This window comes from Mus caroli, chromosome 5 (assembly GCF_900094665.2).
Source record: "Mus caroli chromosome 5, CAROLI_EIJ_v1.1, whole genome shotgun sequence".
Lineage (NCBI taxonomy): Eukaryota > Metazoa > Chordata > Mammalia > Rodentia > Muridae > Mus > Mus caroli.
Genome location: NC_034574.1, coordinates 89,619,016 through 89,640,184, shown reverse-complemented (window position 1 = coordinate 89,640,184; position 21,169 = coordinate 89,619,016). Strand labels below are relative to the sequence as shown.

At 43.1% G+C, this 21,169-nt stretch overlaps 1 protein-coding gene across 2 annotated transcripts in view; it reads right to left on the bottom strand.

Moving 5' to 3' along the window:
* Fras1 (Fraser extracellular matrix complex subunit 1) overlaps positions 1-21,169 on the bottom strand; it is a 395,823-nt gene that overhangs the window by 170,170 nt on the left and 204,484 nt on the right. For both annotated transcript variants that reach the window (XM_021162463.2, XM_029477538.1), the window contains exons 16-19: positions 17,920-18,060; positions 15,801-15,941; positions 14,038-14,214; positions 1,106-1,246 (exon numbers count right to left, since the gene is read on the bottom strand). In XM_021162463.2, the coding sequence (XP_021018122.1) occupies positions 1,106-1,246; positions 14,038-14,214; positions 15,801-15,941; positions 17,920-18,060 (600 nt within the window). The remainder of the gene's footprint in view (positions 1-1,105; positions 1,247-14,037; positions 14,215-15,800; positions 15,942-17,919; positions 18,061-21,169) is intronic.

Sequence of the window (21,169 nt, the reverse complement as noted above, 5' to 3'; positions counted from 1 at the left end):
TGGGAACTGTCACCAATTGTATCTTGTGTCTGCCTCTCCCGGCACACTACTAAAGCTGGTCCCCAAGTCACCACCAGCAAGTCATTCTGTTTCTGAGACCTCACCCCTCAAACTGAGCTCTCCTGCTTTAGATAACAGAGAAGGCAGTGAGACTCCCATGAGCCTTGTAGGTTCTCTTTAGGGCTGGATTATTCTCAAAGAGAGGCAACTGGCTTGGACGAAGGCTAACTAAATGATACTGCAATATTGTGAGGAAGTTCAATGAGGCATGTGAATTAGCTTCAGAAAACAGGGGCAGGGGAGGATTCTTGATCTCCCCAAATCATATATATATATATATATATATATATATATATATATATATATATATATGGTGTGTATGTAAATATATATATATATATATATGCACACACATACATAAACAGCTTAATGTGCAGAGCAGAAGGGCATGAAAAGTGCTCACTGTGATTCCTCATAACACGGGCATTTACAAAGGACAGTATTTGGAGACAATATAAAAAGGCACAACACTGATTTGTTCTCTGTTACAGGACAGCAGAGATAAAAGATACCCCAAAGAAGCATTTCGCCATGCTAACAGAGTGACTGCTTTTGAGTTGTGGAATCTCCACTCTCAATTTTTCTTTCATATTCTGAACTTTTAGATCTGGTACATTGAGCACAGACTCCTGAGGTAACTACAAAAAAAAATCCACCTTAACTTTCAATAGGGCTATAGGAGCAGAGAGTTATGTTGAACTAAATTCCAGATCTTATACAATGTAAACGTGTTATTTACCCTATGAGAGAAGATAGCTATTGACATGATTGTCTCCCAGATAAGAGAAAGCTAGCAAGAGTAAGTTTATTGAACTATTATAGTCTGCAACGCACAGCGATGTAAAAATTTCACACTAACTCTGCTTCCTCATTGGGAGAATCATTCTCCGTGTTTTCTTCCACCTTTAAACTGTTGAGTGTGAGAATAGGATTTCGATCCCAGTCCCATCACTAACAGGATGGCGCCTTTAATCAACATGTCTTGTCACATCAGGAAGAGCAAAGGTAAGAACAGGAACTCTGCCCCAGCAGGTCACACACTCACCTGTACAAGTACCTTCCAGGTTAAAGTGGGTCTCGGGACACCGGGAGATGCAGCGCCCAGCCAGTAGCACGTGGGTGGACTCACAGCCCGTGCAGTTGTGAGGGCTCTTTCCTTCACACGTGAGGCAGGATGGGTGGCAAGCTGGGAAGGACAGCAGAGGAACTTATGAGGACAGTGGCACATGAGAACAGTAGCCATCTTCCTCTTACATCCCCATTGAAGTACGCTCTGTCCATTCACTTGGCTTCCCTAAAACCAGGACACATTGTACATGCTTTTCCCTAAAGGCACTATCCTATGAGGTCAAACACAAATGCCCCCAGACAGACAACCATTACAGTCATACATTTCCTTCCCCAAGCTGAAGGAGGTCAAGAGAACCAAAAACCACAAACAGTTTTCCTATCCTTGGGATAGCTGTCACTCTGGAAACCAGCCTGCTCCTCAGACTGCTCAAAGAGAAGGGATTGGGGGGGGGGAGGGGTCAGGGGAGCTTTTGCTCACATGATGTCCATTCTAAGATGGAGCCCGAGTGTACACAGAAGAGAAAGAGTTTGCCAACATTTGGAACAATACAAAATCAGTCGTAACACAGGCAAGGAACCGGACATGCATGTGTGGGATGGGGGTAAAGTCTAGCAAAGGACATGAAAGCACTGCTCAGCAACTTGGTGACCTTGCCTAAATCAGAAACACCTTGAGGCTTTTGCTTTCTTGTCTGTAAAGCAGGAATTCAGTGCTGCAATGGGACAAGATACATGCAAAATCTCTAGATACACGGTATGGTCCTTATGAACCTCAGCTGTAATTAACAGAAGCAGTGTTACACGTTTCCAGATGTGTGATAAAAACAAAAGGAAATAATAATAATAATAATAATAATCCTCAGCTGGCATCCACCAGACATTTAAGGGTCACTGATATCCTTCTCCCCAGGGAATAGCTTTTGTGATTTTAGATGGAGCTCCACAAGCTGCAATGGGAGGGAAGCAAACTGTAGTCCTACTCAGACTATGAGCAACAACAATGACCAGCATGACAAGTTATCCCTCAGAGTGTAATAATGTCACTCTCATCTCTGTGGTAACCAGCAGCTGTCTGATGGAACTGAAGGCTCACTCAGCAGGTGGGAAATCCTGCCTCATCCTGGAAACCTACCACAGGCTTAGTGAGGTTATAAATGTTTGAGGAGAACCTACCTCCACTGCCAGTTCACTACGTAAACATAATTCTTAACTGCATCCTAAATATTTATCCTTATACTCCCAGATAAGTGTAGCTCTCAACCCTCATCAAAGAAGTTTCTCTTTGCAACAGATGGAGACCATTTCAGAAAACCACAACTGGTCAAAATTGCAGAGAAAAACTGTTCGTGGGGTGTCCAGCCCCAATAGATACATCTAGAACATGACTCTTGTACTGAAGGCTCAGTAAATATTGTAGAAAAGAGGCAGGCAGACTTCAGGAGCCAGAGGACCAGGAAACCTGCTGAGTGTAGAGTTCCTAGAAATAGCTGGGAAGCTACACAGGAGATTCCTCCACAGCATGGCTGCCTAAATAAGACCTGAACAACGACAGCATCAAGAGACATGATGACCCAGAGCGGGCATTTCACAGGGCCACATGCACCGATAGAGACTCTCAAGGATGAACCCCTAAGTGTTCTCTTTTTAAAACTGTCTTTTAAACAAAAAGGAAAAAGAAAAGGGAAAAATTCACTGAGGAAGTTGTCTGCATAGAGACAATAATCCCTGTTTGGAGAAATATCTCAGTCAAAAGTGGGAACAGCAGATAAACCAGTGGTAAAGGCTGTACCTGTGAGACCTTCCAGTTTAACCTCTCCTTCCTTCCTTCCTTCCTTCCTTCCTTCCTTCCTTCCTTCCTTCCTTCCTCCAACCCTCCCTTTTTTCCTCCATCCCTCCTTCTCTTCCTTTCTTCCTCCCTCTCTCTCCCTCTTCCTTCCTTCCTTCCTTCCTCCCTCCCTCCCTTCCTTTTTTCCTACTTCTGTTCCTTCCTTTCTTCCTCCCTCTCTCTCTCCCTCTTCCTTCCTTCCTTCCTTCCTTCCTCCCTCCCTTCCTTCCTTTTTTCCTACTTCTGTCCCTTCCTTCCTTTCTTCCTCCTTCCCTTTCTTCCTTCTTCCCTTCCTTCCTCTCTTCCTAGCTCCCTCCCTCCCTCCCTCCCTTCCTTCCTTGCTTCCCTCCTTCCTTCTCCATCCCTAAGCTTGAAAAATATTTCCAGTAAACTATATTGGAATTTAAATTACAAGATTAAAACAGCTCATATTTATTTTCACTAAAGTTTAAAACATTGCTTCGTCTTTAAACCTGGATGTAAAATCACACCCTTTGAGAGAAATAACTTCAAAAGCGACATAATCATATGTAGGACTAGTTTTAAAACTTGGATGCCTCCTGTTCCCCACACTCCTGTCCCTGTTTGCCCCGTCCCTCGCTACACCCATACCTAAATCTATGCACACACTGTTCCTCCCTTAATGAACCCAATACTTCGTACTGACTCACACTGCAATTAGCTTCTGCACTGCTAAGCCGTGATCCCAGCCACACCTGAGTAAAGGCATGCAGGTAGAACCAACCCCAGGCTGCAAAGTGAGGCTCCCACGGCTGCTGGGAGCCTTAATTATGTGTTTTTATTTTCTCTATTTCTGTCTGATTCTTTGGCAGTTGTAAAATGCTTATTCTGCAAAAACAACTCCTCCCAAGGTTATAATCCTGAAGATAGTGAGCAATTAGCTTGTGAGTATGCATTTCATACGCCAACTCACCAGAACCCAAACCTCTAACACCTTCTCTACAGTTCTTCCATTAAATCACATTTGTGCTAAGGAGGGCCCAGATCAGGATCCTGCCCATCCAGATGACCCCAGTTTCTGTCAAATGGGTAAGACCCACCCCCAGACTGCAGAAAATGCTTCATCTCTGTCTCTCTTGAGTCTATCAAACATCCAGAAGGTTTACAGGTTCTGCAGACTTGGCAGAACCAACAGTAATTTTACACCATCAAGATGTCTGCTTCTATCAGCCCTGAATATAACATAGCAAATAATCTTTGCTGTATGAGAAGCTGCTATTCAGTGAAGATAGTCAAGTCCTTCAGGATGGACTATTGAAAGTATGAAAATGCTCTCTCATTGGCTGATGTCTGGGTGTTGATCTCAATCCTAGCATCCAGCACCTGAAAGTTAGATTGCTGTGTCAAAGGTTCCATGCCTCTGCTACCAAGCAAACGAAAGTCAATACCCAGGCTCACTGGGCTGAGTCCTGGCTTGATAAATACATTTTCCCCACTGCTTTGTCAATGGCTTTAATATAATATAATAGACAAGAGAACTTCATTCCAAAGTAGTTTAAGAATCCTTAAAAGGAGAAGGAGGTTAGTAAACTAAAGAATCTGGAGATGGCTCAACAGGTAAACACACTTGGTATGTAAACTTGAGAACCTGAGTTCAAATCCACAGCAATCAGGTAAAAGGATGGCCATGTTCCCTATGTTCCCTCCACGCAATCCCAGTGCTTTAGGGATCAGAGACAGAGGGAACACTGGGCTGGGCTCGCTGGTCACCAGCCTAGCTCAAGGTTCAGTAAGAGGTCATACCTCAAGAAATAAGGCAGAAAGTGATAGAACAGGATGTCCAATATCCTCCTCTGGTCTCTGGGAGAACTTACACACATGTGTACACTCCCAACATGTGCATATGGTGTATGCATATCTGTACACACACACACACGCACACACACACACAAATTAGGTCTCCAAGCACAAAAGGAAACAAAGCACAACGGAACATCAGGTGGCAATATTTTTAAAACCTGGGCTAAATTATACTGTCAACTGAAAGCTTTGTTTCCCCAGAATGACTGGGGAAAGCAATCTGAAACAGCACAGTGTTTTCTATAGGCCTAAATAAATATACCTATGAGAGCACTGATACGCTTACATTACATTTTTTAGACTATTACAATCCCCAGGTCTTCCTGTTACACAGCCTTAATAAATAGGAACTGGAATGTATCACTGTAGAATTGAAACCTGGGACAAGGTAAGTTAACGCACTATGAGCATAAACCTGAGTTATTTGATTCTATTTGGCCACAAAGTCAGTGTGGCAGCCTGGCTTACTGTGAATGGAGGTTATTATTTTATACAAAACAGGAAAGCCAAGAAGATGAGCAAGGTGGAAGGTTAGTAGGCCCAGAAGTTCAAGATGAAGGCCTTTGCTTCCCAGTAGATTTGAGAAAGACAGCCACTGACCAGGAGCAAGTCGCAGGAAAAAGGACAGTGTTGCATACAGACTCCCTGAATCTGTCGCTACAATACTCTTTTTATTAGTAAAAGCATTTAGATCTCTAAAAAATGATCTCATGAAACTTCAATTTTGTGCTGGTTTGGGAAAATGTCTACATTACTCCAGTGACTTTTATTAGGAGTGATCATTCTGCTGCAGCTATTTCCTAGCAGGAATTCCGTCCAAAACCCCAGCTCCTTCAAGGAAGACTTACTCCATCACTGGGCCTATCTGGAAGGCATTTGAAAGCTCTATGAATAATTCCTTCACTAATACAACATTTTTAGAGATCTACTTTCCAGTTGATGGCTAAGTATATATCTGAAAAGGTCTAACTAAACCGCATAAGCGCCGAAAGAGCTAGCGCTAAAGGAGTCTTTAGCTGACTATAAAGTCCAGCCAGCCTGACAGTGGCAGCTACATCAGAGCCACTGAGAGTAGTCACCCATCCTGCTTTCTGATTTTGTTTTAGGCTGTTCTTTTCTTTGTTTCCCCTTTCTTCATTTTAGTTTTTAATTAATTTATCTGACATTTTAAAGTTGAAAACAGATTTCTGTCTCATGCAATACATCCCGACCACAGTTTCCGTCTTCCTCCATTCCTCCCAGTCCCCCAACCCCGTGACCCACCTCCCCTTTCCACTGGATCCTCTCCCCGCCACCTCCCATCAGAAAAGAGCAGGCTTCCAAGAGACAAAAAGCAAAAATGTCAAAACAAAATGCAATAAGACAAGGCAAAAGTCATGACACAGAAGCTGGACCCAATAGGAGAGAAAGAGTCCCAGGAGCAGGCAAAAGAATGAGAGACCCATCTGCCCCCACAGTTAGGAGTCCCACAAAACCACCAAGCTAATAGTCATAACAAATATGCAGAGGACCTGGTACAGACCCATGGAGGTCCACTGCCTGCCACTTCCATCTCTGTAAGCGCATTTGTGCCCTAGTTAGTTGAATCAGTGAGCTGTGTTCCCCTGGTATCCTCCTTCTCCTCTGACCCATACAAATTTGCACCCCCTCTTCAGTGGAATTCCCCATGCTCCAAGAGTAGGAACCCAATGGAGACATCCAATTTAGACTCTCTTTCTCCATATAATGGATGAATACTTTCTAATTATTCAAAAAAAGTGGTTCTGCATCCCATATCTCACATCATGTAACAGTTTCTGGATGACTATGCCAAAAGCAAATTTTGAGGTAGACTTCTTGCAAAATATGATGGAGGTGTCAATAATCTTCCAGGATAAGCCATAGGAACACCAAAGCAGGATGGAAATGTGAAGGTGTTTAGTTCAAGCTCAGTTCCCTTCTTCACCCCACCTCTGTTTAACGATTAATCCTCCCCATTCCTTTGCCACCCCTCCCCAGCCAGACTGGAATCTCTTCAAGGGTGAAGGTCCTAAGCCATTGTCATCTCTGCTTCCTGTGCATCCGTCTGAGCAGCCTGCTCTTGGCATGTCCTATGTCCCATTAGTGACACCCTACAGATTTAGTGAGTGGGCAGCAGGAGTGTGAAGGACGGACAGACAGATGAAGACATTGGTATGACATTCAGTTTGTCATTTTCTCTGATCATTTCTTTAGCCTTCCTTGGTTTTCTGCATAAACATCGACTCTTGCCCCACGTTCCACCCTCTGCTCTCCCTCCTCTTGCTCTGGTAGACATAAGTGCAGCTTTCCTCACCTCTGGGCTGCTGAGTCCAGAATTTATGAGGACAGCACTGGCCTTTGTGTACTCCAATAAATCCACTGCCTCCGGGAGATCTTCACATGGCCTTTCATGGGGAGTTCATATCCTTCCTCTGCAAATGATTTTTCTTAGCCTTAACATACTCTTTTTTTCTTTTAAAGAAATATAACTGGCAGTTAAAATAATGGGTTTCACTAAAACATATAGTTAATATATTTTGCTCATACATCTCTCCCAGTAGCCTCTCCCACTACCCTTCCCCTCTTACCAAACTCCTCCTCCACCAACAGACCCCATTGTACTCTTCCCCTCTGCCTATTACACACACACACACACACCTCTGTTCCTTTATAAGAGAAAAATGCACTGTTTGCCTATCCACCTTAGTTATTTTTAACGTCAATTATGGCAGATGGCAGGCGCTGGGAACTGTGTGCTGTGGTTGCCAGCCACCATTCTCATGCCATGTGATTCCTCTGCTGAACGTCTGCTATGCATTATCCCTCTCACAACTGCCCACACATTCCAGCATTCACATATAAACACGGAATGCGCAAGAGTTCTCTTTCTACAGCCTTCACTTGCTACATCTCTGTGAAATCCACCCGAACTTCCATTCCCAGGGCCCCTTTGTGAGGACCTTGCAGATCATGTGTGACAAGGACTAGTGGCCCAGTCTAAGAACCAGCCCATCTTCATCCCCCTAGTTATCTTCCAGAAAAGGGGAAGAAAAATACTTACAAAGTGAAAAGTGAGCAAATTATCTCCCATATCTTGGGTCTTTTAACAGCTGGCCAACCACAGTAGTGTTAACTGCAGCCTCTTTGATAATGTAGAACACTGTGCAGTGAGGTCCTCGCTACCTCTCTCCTCACAGAATCACCCTCCCGGCTCCCCTCTTTGGTCTTTCATGGTAGAAATACAGGACTTACTCAAGACATGCCAGGTTTGGGGTTCACAGTTTGCTTGCCCTTCAATGCCCTTTCCCACCTTCTCCTGATGAATACCCACTAATCCTTCAAAGTTTGTCTTCTACCTGTCCTCGCTGTAGTCTCTTCTAAAGAGCCAGCCTTTTTCATGCCATTTGTTCACCCTGTGTCTTCTTGTACCCCAGCACACACCATGTGCTTTTAATGACTTGCTCAGACATTGTCTCTCCTGATTGAGCAGGCTTGCCTTAAGGCCTGGTCTACATCCTTTTCATCCTGATGTGCCCCGGCTCTAAAAGGGAGAAGGGGAAAGTAAATGGAACTGAATGTTACCAGAAGGCGCATGTTTGTGTAGCTCTGTCAGCACCTTGGGGACCACATTAAAGATAATTGTTTAATATAAATTCCATATGTTTTATTCAATTACTGTAAAGGAATTCCAACTTCATAAACAGGCACAGGTTCGTGAGTGGTGCAGGCAGATTCCTGCCCATATATTTCTTTAATTAAAACTCTGCCTAGAGGCCCTTGGTGACTCTTAGCAGCGACAAAACAGATCAAAATACACATGAAATACTGCATTTCTTCCTGTTCACCTTAAACAAGCTAATTAATAAACCAGAATAACTAGTGAATTCATCTTCAAAAAATAAGACTAGACTAAAATCTGATAAGTGTAGTTTTTTAGCATGTAGTAGGTAGGACTTAGCTGGAATAGCTGAGCTAAGTTAGAGACTGGAGAAGAAAGTTTTCAAAGCTGCCGAGGCTGAAAATCCTATCACCAACATGGGTATAGAGCCCAGTCACCCAGTGCAGGGACAGGGAGGGACACTCAGAACTTAAGGTGCCTAAAAAAAGTGTCTAATCTGAGGCAAGTTAGATAACCTAGAAACAAAGTTCATTTGTAAAAATAAAATCACTAATTTCTTCAAAATAGTGCCAACCTTAATCCTTCTACTGAACCATGTGGGAATTGGAAGAATGCTTTGTTAATCTCCTAGAGAATGGGGGCAATTACATGGCTGATCTCATCACCTGGGCCATGCTCACTGCCAGTCCTCACCATGGGCAAAGCTGTCGAATGGTGGCTGAGCTGTGTCATTAGTTGGATGACCTGGCCTACACTATACAGCTGTACTGAAGTGCAAAGAACCAGAGATTCACAGATGGAAGAAAAGACTTATTCCTGAGAACTACATCTTCTCTTGGAACCCATGACTGCTTAAATGTTATCTGGTTCCTCCCAAGACCCCCACATCTGCTCAGATGAACTAATAGAGGCCTGGGAAAACAGCGAGAAAGGTGCCAAAGAGAGAGATGCTTTGGTGATGCTGTTTGGAGGTTCCATTAAATATGCACTTTGTTTAGTTTTACTGGGGAGCGTGAACATGGGTGTTTCTTTTCTATTCCCCATTTTCTTTCTTTCTTAAGAAATGTCAGTCTGGTCATGCTGGCGAACACTCAGTTGAATGGGTGAGATAACTCTGGATCCTTCTTTTCACTAATCCTAAATGGAGATATTTAATGGCAATATTAATTCAAATTTGGATGACCACTACAAATTCTTCTAAAACATCATTCATATTTGGTAACAGCCTTTTCACTGGCCTTCTGACCCAAACTTGGAAGCACCGAGACTGCAGGGCAAAGAAGCCAAATTTAAAGTTCTCTCTTCAGAAAGGTCCATCTCTCTGTTGAGCAGAAGCTCAAAACCCAGGAGAAACACATGGAGGTAGTTAGCTCCACCTCCTCAGAAGCATTCTGCTGTTGAACCACCTCAGCCCATTTCTCAATAATTGCTTTGCCATGAAATTCATAGCACGGATCACCACCCAAAAATGTATGACAGAATTTAATGCTATTGTCGTCAGTCAGTCAGTCAGTCAGTCAGTCAATGTTTCTCCCACAAGAACACATTTTGCCAATCACAGTGTTTGATTTGACTTATTTGCAAGGACATCTCTGGTGTCTAGAACTGTCCGACACCCAAAAGAGGCATTCAGTCAAGAGCTGTGTAAGGAACGAATAAGGAAAGAGTGCTTCTGAAAGGCAGTGTTTTCTTTGCTCACTGTTGGTTGATTACACACACACACACACACACACACACACACACGGAGTCTTCTAGTCTAAAACAAAACTAGGATTTTAGTCAAGGATCTTGAGCTCAGTTGCTTCATCTTGCAGAAGGTAACCTCTTCCTGATTCATCATATAATTTAAAGTTTTGTATTAACTTTTGTATTGAGTCCCGACACATCAGAAGCCCTTGTGTCACTCCCTTCTTTGCGTAATGCCTCCGTTTCTCTCTTTCATTCTCCAATCACTCCATGCTGCAGTCTCCAAGAAAGGAAGAAGAGAGAGTTTCAGAAACCAGTTGTTTCTCTCTCCTTTAGAGACAAGCACTTGTGATGGAGCGTGCTCTCTACCTGGGAAGCTGTGGGAAGAAGAGATCCATCCAATCTCATGGGGTGCCCACGCCTGCTTTTATAAACACCACTTCAGCAGTGATGAAAATGGAACAGATTGTGGGCAGAAAGAGGTTTTAGAAGATGCAGAATGAATGATGGGAAACACATCAATCAGCTCACTTGGTACTCAGGTAACGCTGGAAACAACGGGAGCCTCTCTCAGCTTCCCAGCGGAATGCTGGGCAACTCAATTAACCTCTTTCTGCCACATTCTCATCACGTGCAAATTGAGTACAGCAGCCTACCTGGTAGAGATTGCACAGGGATTTGCTCATAATGTGAGCAGACAACGTGTGTGGGATACCTAATAATATTATGTTAACGAGCATACAATCATGGGGTGCCAGGGACTCGAGAGGTCATGGCAGTCTTTTTATATCTGACCACAATTAAGGCATCCCAGAGGGATCAGAGTCTAATCTTTTCTAAAAGATGCCCATATAGCAGGGGCTCTGGGCATTCCAGGAATGCCTTCTCATACTGAAGAAACATCACCTTGATGTGTTGTGCTTCTCTGGCTCTGTGCATAAAGGGGCCCAGTAGTTGCACACATCTAATGAGAGATGTAGCTCTTAGAGACCTAATGAGTGGCCTGGTGGTTACAAGTAAAGACACTGGAGTCCCCAGACTTAGGCTCCACCAACCCACACCCCATGCTGCCTCTGTAATCTGGGGTAAGTCCCAGCCTGAGTTTCTGTGAGCTTTGGTGTCTTCTTCTATCACACAGCTGTCCCACCTGTCCCCAAAGGCTAGTGTTAGGATGAAGTGATCAAAATAAGTAATTTCTCATGGTGTGATTATTATTTTCACAGCCAAATAACATCACTTAAAATAAATTTTTGGTTTGCTTAAAGTTTTAACTCTCAAAAATGTTGATTGCTTTGCTTCATTCTTTTGAACTCATTCTAAATTCTTTTATTTTCAATAATAAGGACAGAAATTATGAGACAAGTGATAGTTGTGCACAGACTAGAAAGATGATTTTTTTTTCTGTTCCAGTTTCTCCTGGGATCAGAGGTCCCATGAGAAGAAAATCAGCATCTTTGTGAGGGAGAACTGGGGCTTCTCCAGCATTTGTACAACCTTCAGGAAAGCTAAGAACCTCACACAGTTCCTGCATTTGGGAAGACCAATGTTCACTGAGGTCTGTTCCTTTTGTAGTTTCCACTCAGTCCTCAGGGTGCAAGGTCCCCAGCTACATGTCTGGAACCACAGAGAACAGTTTCTCAGATCCTTACACATCATAGAACACATCCATAGGTTGGAGAGGAGAAGAGAAGGAGAAGACTGTAAGAGAAAGAAGAATGAGCAAGAGGAAGAAGAAAGAAGGAATACATGTTTTCTCTACTGTTTCCTTCTGTTTTCCCTCTGTACTTTCCCACCAAGCAGGGGTATGCATTGTACTTAATGTTTCTTAGGGTCCCAGAAGTTTGCTGAAAAAGCAGGGACCTTGAGGAAGCTTTTGTGTAGCAATTTTCTTTGAGTTGACATGTTCCTTCTTAGAGGGAAGCAAAGTAAGACACAGGATGTTGTAAAGGGAGGTGAGACATTCCATCCTGCAGGGAATCCCATTAAAACTCAGGTTGTTCTAAAGGAAAAAGGGAAGCCCAGTTAAGCCTCAGGAAGTAAACACTCAGAAGCTTCAGGAAGTCCCTGAAACTGAAAAAGGCCCTTCCCTGTCCAGGATGCTAGAAGCAGTAAGAACTTCTGAGAGATACTCTCAGATCATTTGAGATGCCTGGAAGAGAGGTAGGAACTCTGAGCTGCAGGGTCAGAGCAGACTAGTTAGCTGCCTAGAAAAGACAGAGTCTCCCTAGCCTGTCAAGTTGTCCACAAGGAGTGCAATGAACTCTAGGGTTCCAGTCATCATTTATGCTGGGGTAGGGGCAGGGCTGCTTTTGGTGATGCAGCTGCCATTGAGTAATTCCTAACCTCTCACCCAGACTCCTACATGTAATCCAAGTAAGATGCACTGGATCAACAGCTTGAACCTTGGTATATTTACTTTGCCATCAGTTCCTCATCTCAGGAGAGTAGGTGTTGGTTCAGGTGTCCTCGGGAGTAGTGTCACTCAGCAGGAGTTTATCTAGTAAACCCCAAACCACTGAACAGGTTCAAGTAGAAGTTTAACAAGAGTAGAGAGTGTCCCTCCACCCAAACCCTAAAGTCATTAGGTCCCTAAGAAAGTAGCTGCATCATTCTCCATCATAGTATCCAGAAGGAGCCAAGCCACAGGGGGACAGCTGTGTTGCAAGTGCCCTGGTATGGTATCAGAACTCAGAGTATCAGAAATGGTCGTGGAACAGAGTAATGGATTGGAGACCACAAAGACTGGGCAATGCATGAATATGTATTATACATATTCATATACATTTGGGTAGAAGTCAAGACCTCTGAAGAACACTGAAGTCTCTGCACCCATGTAAACCCCTAAAATCTGTACCTTCCTTGAAGCAAGGGCTCACCCCTATAATGTACATGAACATCTGAGTATATGGACCACTATTTATACCAGTTAAGCAAAAGGGCTTCAAAATTTCCAGGAACTTTATATTCTCAAGCTTCTACCATCCTGGCACGTTGCCTGTGTCGAAGACAATCACAATTCTAAAGCTCTGCATGCAGTGCTCAGAGCAGACACGGCTCTGGGTATCTAACTGTGCTGTACCGTGTCACAAATGTTGACCCCCAACTTGCATCCTACAATTTTCATCAAGTCGACATTCAAATCTGAAGTTGAAACCATTGTCAGTTAATAGGAACAAGGTCAAACCTGCAACATGCTTACAGTTCTATCACACAAAGAAACCCTTAAAGCCACGAAAAGAACAAAAGACTCAGAGTATTACAGCAAAATGATGAAAGCACTGGCATTTTAGTGAGAAAGGAGTTATTTTTCTAGTTTTCCTAACACATAACCATCCTTCATAAGACTAAGGACAAGATTCACTGTTAATACATTATCATTTTCAGCAGGCTAATCTGATTTCTATATAAACACAGCAGCTTCTTTCAGGATGGGAAAAGACCCCAAATTCATGTTCAGACTCTCATTGGTGGCCTGGCTGCTGAGGTGAACCACTTAGCATGCCATCAACCCTCTATGGATAATATGACATAGTGATAACATGAATTACTTCAAAGTCTTGACTACCATGCAGATTTTGCCCTGAAGGGAACAATTCCTATCCGAGCACCAATTAGAAATATTAATTAATTAATTAGTTAATTAATTAATTAAAAAAGAGTAGAGTCTTCCTTAGCTACCTACGCAGGTCTCTGGAAGAATTTCTGGCTAGATCTTCTAAAACCAGGACTTCAGGCTCTTGAAGATCATCTATGACTCACAGGACAAAGGAGATCAGTGAGGTCACTCTTTTGTGTGCTGGCTTCCTGATTTGCCATAAATAATAAAAAAAATAAATCTAGAAGCCTGTTCACAGGAAGTCAAAGGTCTCCCTAGGTCTATCTGGCTGTAGTTCCACTTCATAGGAACTTTACAAGGTAAGAACATACACCCTGCATGTCTGCCAACCAACCTTACCTTCACACAGTCCAGTGCTCTCCAAGTAAAAGTGGGTTCCACACTGGGACACACACTTGCCATAGGGGACATTTTCCCCTGAGTGCTGTTCCACCAGTAGTCCTGCCTCTGGCTTCTTACACTGGGTACAGTGAGAAGGCTGGGGCCCCACACACGTGTGGCAAGAGGCATGGCAGGCTGCAGAGTGAAATAAAATGGAGACAGCAAATCAAAGATCAAGTAAGTGTTCCAACCAACGGACATCCCCTGTGAAGTCAGAAGCACTTAGAAAGTTCAGTAGGTACAGCCTTTCAGAAGAGGATTTTCCCAGTGTCCCCTACAAAGCATGGAGCTGATGATAATGCCCTGAGAGGGGAAAGTGAAGTTGGTAAAACGTCTCATCTCTCAGCTCCTAGAAAGGCTGTCAGGCAGCATCACAATAAAACCCAGCAAACTGGACAATATTTGCTTGGTTCTCTGGAGAAAGCACATTCACTGAATGACCATTTAACATCGTGCCCTCGGTTTTTATTGAAGATTTTTAGAAGCATTTGTACGAAGGCCGTTACTCTACCTCTTGCAAAACTGGTCGTTGTGTTACTGACCATTATGTTCATCCATCATATGCTGCGGGAAGGTCCAGGCAACGCAGTCTTTTGGGGATTTATTGGGGGAAAGGCTGCCTTTCTAAACAAGGAAGAGGCCTCCTTTGAGAGTGAACAAAACTTCCCAGTCTATAATCGGGCTTTGCTTTCCCTGGTGAGTGTTAAAAATCAAAGCCAAATACTGTATGCAAACCTCCTTGTGCCCAAATATTGATATAACTAACTCACTGATTCTTTAAAGGATCCTCCAAACGTTTACTTTCAAATACTTAATGAAGTTTATCGGCTATAATTTTCCCTTCTGCTATTTTCACTTTTTTAAGGTATAAATAAATATAAATTCGTTTCACTTAATTAAAGGTTCACCCCCAATGTTCTATGTTCAAAAAGCACAAATGTTACTGCCCTCCCAAGGAGCCCAGAGCCTTTTGGCAAACAACAATTTAAGAGTTTCTATTTCACTCAGCCAGAGGCATTGCTAGTGATTCTCAGTCTGCTCGCAGTATCATTAACAAAAGTTCTTCAGGGAAAAGCAAATGAAGTCTATAAACATTAGCAATACCAGGAAGGCACAGAAAGGGTGGATAAAAATCAATGTATGTTAAAGGAAATAGCATTCCCTGCAAGGGTGACAAGAAAACTTGAACGTTTGAGCAGGTTTGACAAGTGTGTGTGTGTGTGTGTGTGTGTGTGTGTGTGTGCACATGTGTATTTTTCAGATTATCATTCCTTTATAAAACTATTAAGGTGAAAGGATCAAATCTCTATGTCCTCCAAGGGACTGGATTCTGAGATGTCCACACTTATCAAAATGTATAGATGTTGGTGTCTCTCTTATAAATTGGTCTGGCATTTGCACGTAGCCTATTCCTATCCACATGTATAGTGGATCTCAGGTTCATTAAGGATTCAATACATATAGCATGTACATGGAACAGGTTAAAACCTCACTTGGGAAACATTTCTGAAATTTCTTCTTTATATTTTGGGTCACCAAGTGGTTGAATTTTGGGTTGTGGAACCAGACGATGACAGGTAGAGATGGCACAGGCTGTAATATGCTTGTAGCCATTTAAGATAGCAGAGAGGAAAGGTTTTACTGGAAAGCAATATTTGCATGGGAAAGCCAACCTACGTTTTTGTGCTTGACCATGAGGAAAGACAATGGCACCCTCATACCTTCACAGATCCCATGGTCAGGGTAGAAGCCTTCTCCGCAGCTTGGCAGACAGTGGCCTTGACGAAGAGTCTGGGGATGGATGCAGGCTATACAGTGAGCAGCTGCAGGCCCAGAGCATCTGGCACAGGACGAGTGACAAACTGGGGAGGAGAGAGAATCACAGAAGGCTGCAGGCACCACAGAGACACTTCCTAGCTGGTCAGCCTCTCAGGTGTCAGGCCACACCAAAGAGGAGACATGTTGGTAGATGGCTACGTTGTCAGAACGGTCCCTGTCACCCACACTCAGCTTTTACCCAAATTCTACCTGTTTATCAGCTGCCCTCATTTGCATTAAGTGCTTTATACACAATGGCACTTTTCTGTCCTATGGCAAGATTCAGAAGTAGGTATTGCTAAGCACATCTTACAGTTAGAGAAACTACTGTCTGGAGAGGTTAAATTTTTACCCAAGGGGCTGGGAAGATAGCTCAGTAAACTATGTGCAGTGCCTGTATTAGGTCCAGAGTTTGATCTCTAGAGAGCTTCAGAACCCATGTTAGAAGTGGGTATGGTGACGCATGCTTGCAGTGCAGTGCTAGGAAGTAGAGGTGTGTGTGGGGGGGGGGGGTTCCTGGGACTCACAAGCTAGCACATCCAAAGTGGTAATAGATCCTCAGGCCAGTGACTTTGCCCAAAAATCAAGGTAGATAACTCCTGAAAAACTGTGACTGACCTCTGGCCCCTACCCACCCACACCCACACACTTATACAAGATAGTAGAGCTCATACAGAATGAGACTGAGATATAATTTGTGAGAATTCAAGTCTCCTTGCCTGACCAATAAGGAAAGTGGAAACTTCAGGGACTGGGATTCCAACTTGCTTCCTCTTAACCAAGTCTAGTTTGGTCCAGGTCCATCCAGACGGTGAGCTAGAGGATGAGCTAAAAATACTTCTATCTTTGACATTCTATGCTTTCAAGAATTACACTACTGTAAAAGAGAATCTAACATATATATTTTTTAGATTATAAACCCCCTGCTTTACCCTGCATCAACTTGACCCTAAGAGCATGGCCCAGGCTGAGTCTTCAGTACCTCTCAGGAGAGCAGGGAGACACAGGTAAAATGTCCTGGAAGACAGTGATCAGGAGCCAGCCATGGGGAGCAAGGGAGAGGAAGAGAACCTTGGTTGCTGAATAAAGGGGTGAACTTTGGTGCATAAAGATGAAGGCAGATGAAAGGAGTCTGATAAGGAGAGGCAGGTAGGTGAGCTCAAATATCCTGCCCTAAGACACTGAGGTAGAAGAACCTGTATAGGTTTCAGAGAGCAGGGGCAACCATGTTACACTGTGCAGACACATTCTTAGATGCCTAAGCCAAAGACTGAGCCAGGCTTCTATAAATGTACAATGAGGTTGATAGCGTCTCAACTCACAATGATTTATGAGTGTAAGTTTATCAATCCAAAAGAACCACTATAAAATTTCCACATAGAAATACATTTACTTGGGGAGATGGAATCTGAAGTGGCCAGGTAGGACTTCCAGGGGAGAGATAAGGACAGCAGCCCACCTACAAAATCTTCAACCCAAATGTGTCCTGCCTACAAGACGTGCAGGGACAAAGAAACAGCAGAGATGGGGGGTGGGGTGGCGAACCAATGACTGCCCCAAATTCAGCCCTTTCATGGGCAAGAACTAATCCTTGACACTATTAATGATACTCTCTTATGCTTGCAGACAGGATTCTAGCATAATTGTCCTCTGAGAGGCTCCACCCAACAGCAGATAGAAACATATGCAGAGACCCACAGCTAAATGTTAGATGAAGCTCATGGACTCTTGCAGAAGAATTGGGAGACAAATTGAGGAACTCAAAGAGAATAGAGACCCCACAGGAAGAGAGTCAGATGGACCCCGGGAGCTCTCAGAGACTAAACCACCAATCAAAGAGCTAGACCTAGGAACCCCACATATATGTAGCAGATGTGCAACTTGGTCTTGCTGGTCCCCCAACAACTAGAGTGGGGACTGTCCCAGTCTATGGATCTCATTCCATGGTGATGGTGCTGCTGGTGGTGGTGGTGGTGGTGTTGCTGCTGCTGCTGATAATGATGATAATGTCTCATCTCCTACCTTTGCATCTTCCAGTAGAATCAGCATAGTAGCCATGAGGGCATTCAGAAATGCACTTCCCATCATGCAACACTGTCTTCTCATCACAGGTAAGACATCTGGGACTACTGGGGCCACAGCTCTTACAGGACTGGTCACATGCTAATGGGAAGGAAAAAGCCATCAGAGGAGGGTAGCAGCAAGCAACAAAGCAGTGACCTCTCCCTTCACAGTGTCTCAAGTTGGCACCAGTATTTCCCCATCTCCTTCACTGGCTGCACGAAATATTCCTGAGTCCTTGATTCGGAACTGTAAGGGACTCTGTGCTTTTCTTTCCACGATGGAAGGATAATGGGAGACTTAGTCACTGAACACAGAGCAACAAATACCCAAGGCACACCCACCAGTGTTTCCAATTCAACATGGGACTGAAAACTGAAATGGCTTCAAATAAAAAATAAATACCAACATTCAGTTAAGTTTAGGCTTTTAACGGATAGCAAATAGATTTTGCAGAAGTAAGAACCAAATATCTTCCAATTTCCCAACTAAAAGCAAACTTCAGGAGTTCAGAGTTGCACTCAGACCATGCTTGGTAAAAACTTAATGAAACCAAACACTTTACAGACTTCCAAGATGTATGCATGGAATTACTTATTCATCTAACCTCAAAACAGTGGTACAGGCTTATATGGGGTGTTGTCCCGTGGATGAGACACAACAATTAAATTAACTCGGGCTCTAGTTCAGCTTAGTAATCTAATATAAGGGAAATAAATAAAAATATCAAACATACCATTTACAAAGTATATGAGACCAAAGGGAGACAGAAAGAACCTAGGGAGATGTTATTCATCAATTAATCTTATCCGATCAGCTAGGACTGAGGGGAACTCCCCCTAAACTGAAAGGGCACACCATGGCTCAGGTCATGAAATGATGTGGTGTCCAGAATTAGCAGTTTCATGACTTAAGAGCAGTGGCTGGGCCTAGACAGTGGGAGCCTGTAGGCACACTAATGTTTAGGTTCTCATCTTCCAGAAGACATGACTACTTGAGAGTTTTCTGAAATGCAAATACAACTGGGCACCCTTGGCCTCACCCTGTGGCAGGTACTGAGAGGCCCGGCAGTCTTAAGCACAGTAGAAACACGGACACACTTAGAGAAAAGAAAGATCCCTCTGTCTTCAGTTTGAAAAACAGCTTGAAGGGGTGAAAAAGAAAAATCACAGTCTACTTGGAAGATCCATGCCCTTGGAGCAAGATGATTAGGGGTTGCCTCAAGGTTATTTAAGAGTGGACAGATAGGAGAGATGTGAAAGATAAAGTATCTCAGATGACTCTCAAGAGTCTGTCATGGGGACAAGGGATGCCCCTTGCCCATCAAAGAATTCGAGGAAGTAGTGTGTGGAGGGAATTAGGAGTCCAGTGTGGGATGTAGGTGATCCAGCTTGATTTGTGTTTCTGGTACTCAGGGAAACAACCCATTGATCAACACATAAAACTAGTTTTTAAAACTGGACATGAGTTAGTTTATTTAAGGAGAGCATGCAAGATAAGACAGAACAAGGCAACAAAGAAATTTTAAAACAGACAGAATAGAATAGAAAAGAAATGACCAACAAGTAAGACTCCAGTGGCAGAAAACACAAAAGGGAACATGGTGGCTGAGACACTCAGAGAGGAGGAAGCCGCAAGGGACTGTCGTTAACATAGAGGACAAATAAGCTCTTAAAAGGTTCCACTACAGTGGAAATTGGGCTCTGGGTGGCCTGTGCCACACATTCCAGTGGGCTCAAGGGACAGCCTATGATGATAAATGCTCCTTTAAAGGCCTGTGGCTGTGAATACAAGGGACAGAGAGATCAATAATGAAAAGGGCTGGAAGCTGCAAGCATAGACCCAAAAAGAAGTTCTTTAAAGAGAAATTTGAACAACTGGTAAAAGAATATGTAGACACAAATTGGGGTGTGCATTCAAAAGTGTGGGTGCACAGACTGGTCTGGAAAAAAGCCCCAGAGCCTGGGTCTCTAGGAGCAGAGAGGGGAGGTAGGGGAGAGACTATTTTGAGCAGCTGCCCAGCATGGGCTCACTGCCTACTACCTACAGACACAGCCCTGCTTCAGCCTAAGGAGAATCTAAGAATAAAGAACTATTGAAATTCCACAAGTCAGCTGCATTACAACACTAGCACCCTAAATACATTTCAAGATTTTAAAGCAAAAGGTTCTAGGGCATCCAGGTATTCTATCCTGTATGGTGGAGGACTGCCAATGTGCCTAGACCCAAATAATCAAGATAAATCAAGAACAGGCCAAAGCTATAACCTCAATATCAAAAATAAGAAAAGAACACCCCAACTCACACAAAACCAGAACAGAAGCTGAAAAGCACTCCTCGTTCCCAGTCCCCATAAAACTCATAAAGTCCCTAATTCTAAAGTAATTATCACAACAAATATTTCCTAGAAGCTAGATACAATTTCCTACAAATAAAGACCTGCAGAAATTTGATAAAATTAAGAATTGACTGATAATAATATTATATATCAAACGTTTTAACACAGGTCTAAAGAAATCCTTAAAGAATAGCATTTACAAGATATCTTTTCATTACAAATCAGTCTATAACTTCAGTATAAACAAAAACTCTAGTTGAATTTTGTGAATAATTTAACACATGTATTCTAATGTCTAAATTAACTTGGAAGAGGAATGAAACGGAAAGGGGAGGGAGATCCCTAATTGTAAGACAAATAACACGGTAAGAGTGGTCAGTGGGCGAAAGAGTGTGATGATGACCCTGGGACAGAAATGTAGGGTGTAGACTCACTGATATGCAAGTATGTGCAAATGGACATTTAATAGACAACAGAGATCAAAAGAAATGGTAAGGTTAGTGTCTTTAGTCATGTTGGGAGAACTGGATGCAAAACTGAAAGAAAAAAACCAAACTGTATGATGTCACAAGTAACATACATAAATGAGACTTAGGTCAGCAATTTAAGTTTTACATTGCTAAGTTAATGGAAGAAAATGAAGAACATTTTCAGCAATTGATTTGTGAATGTTAGTGGTGTATCTTCTTAAAAATTCAACAGCAAAGCTTTTAGGCAGAGAATAAAAACAAAAATGAATTAAATGTTTTTGTAACAACGTACTTCACATGTGTGTGAAATTGTCAGAGAACAAACTAAATCAATAGAAAAAAGGAAAAATGGGGATCAGCGCCGGGGTAGCGGGAGCGCAGGGTTGCCTGACACCCGCCAGCT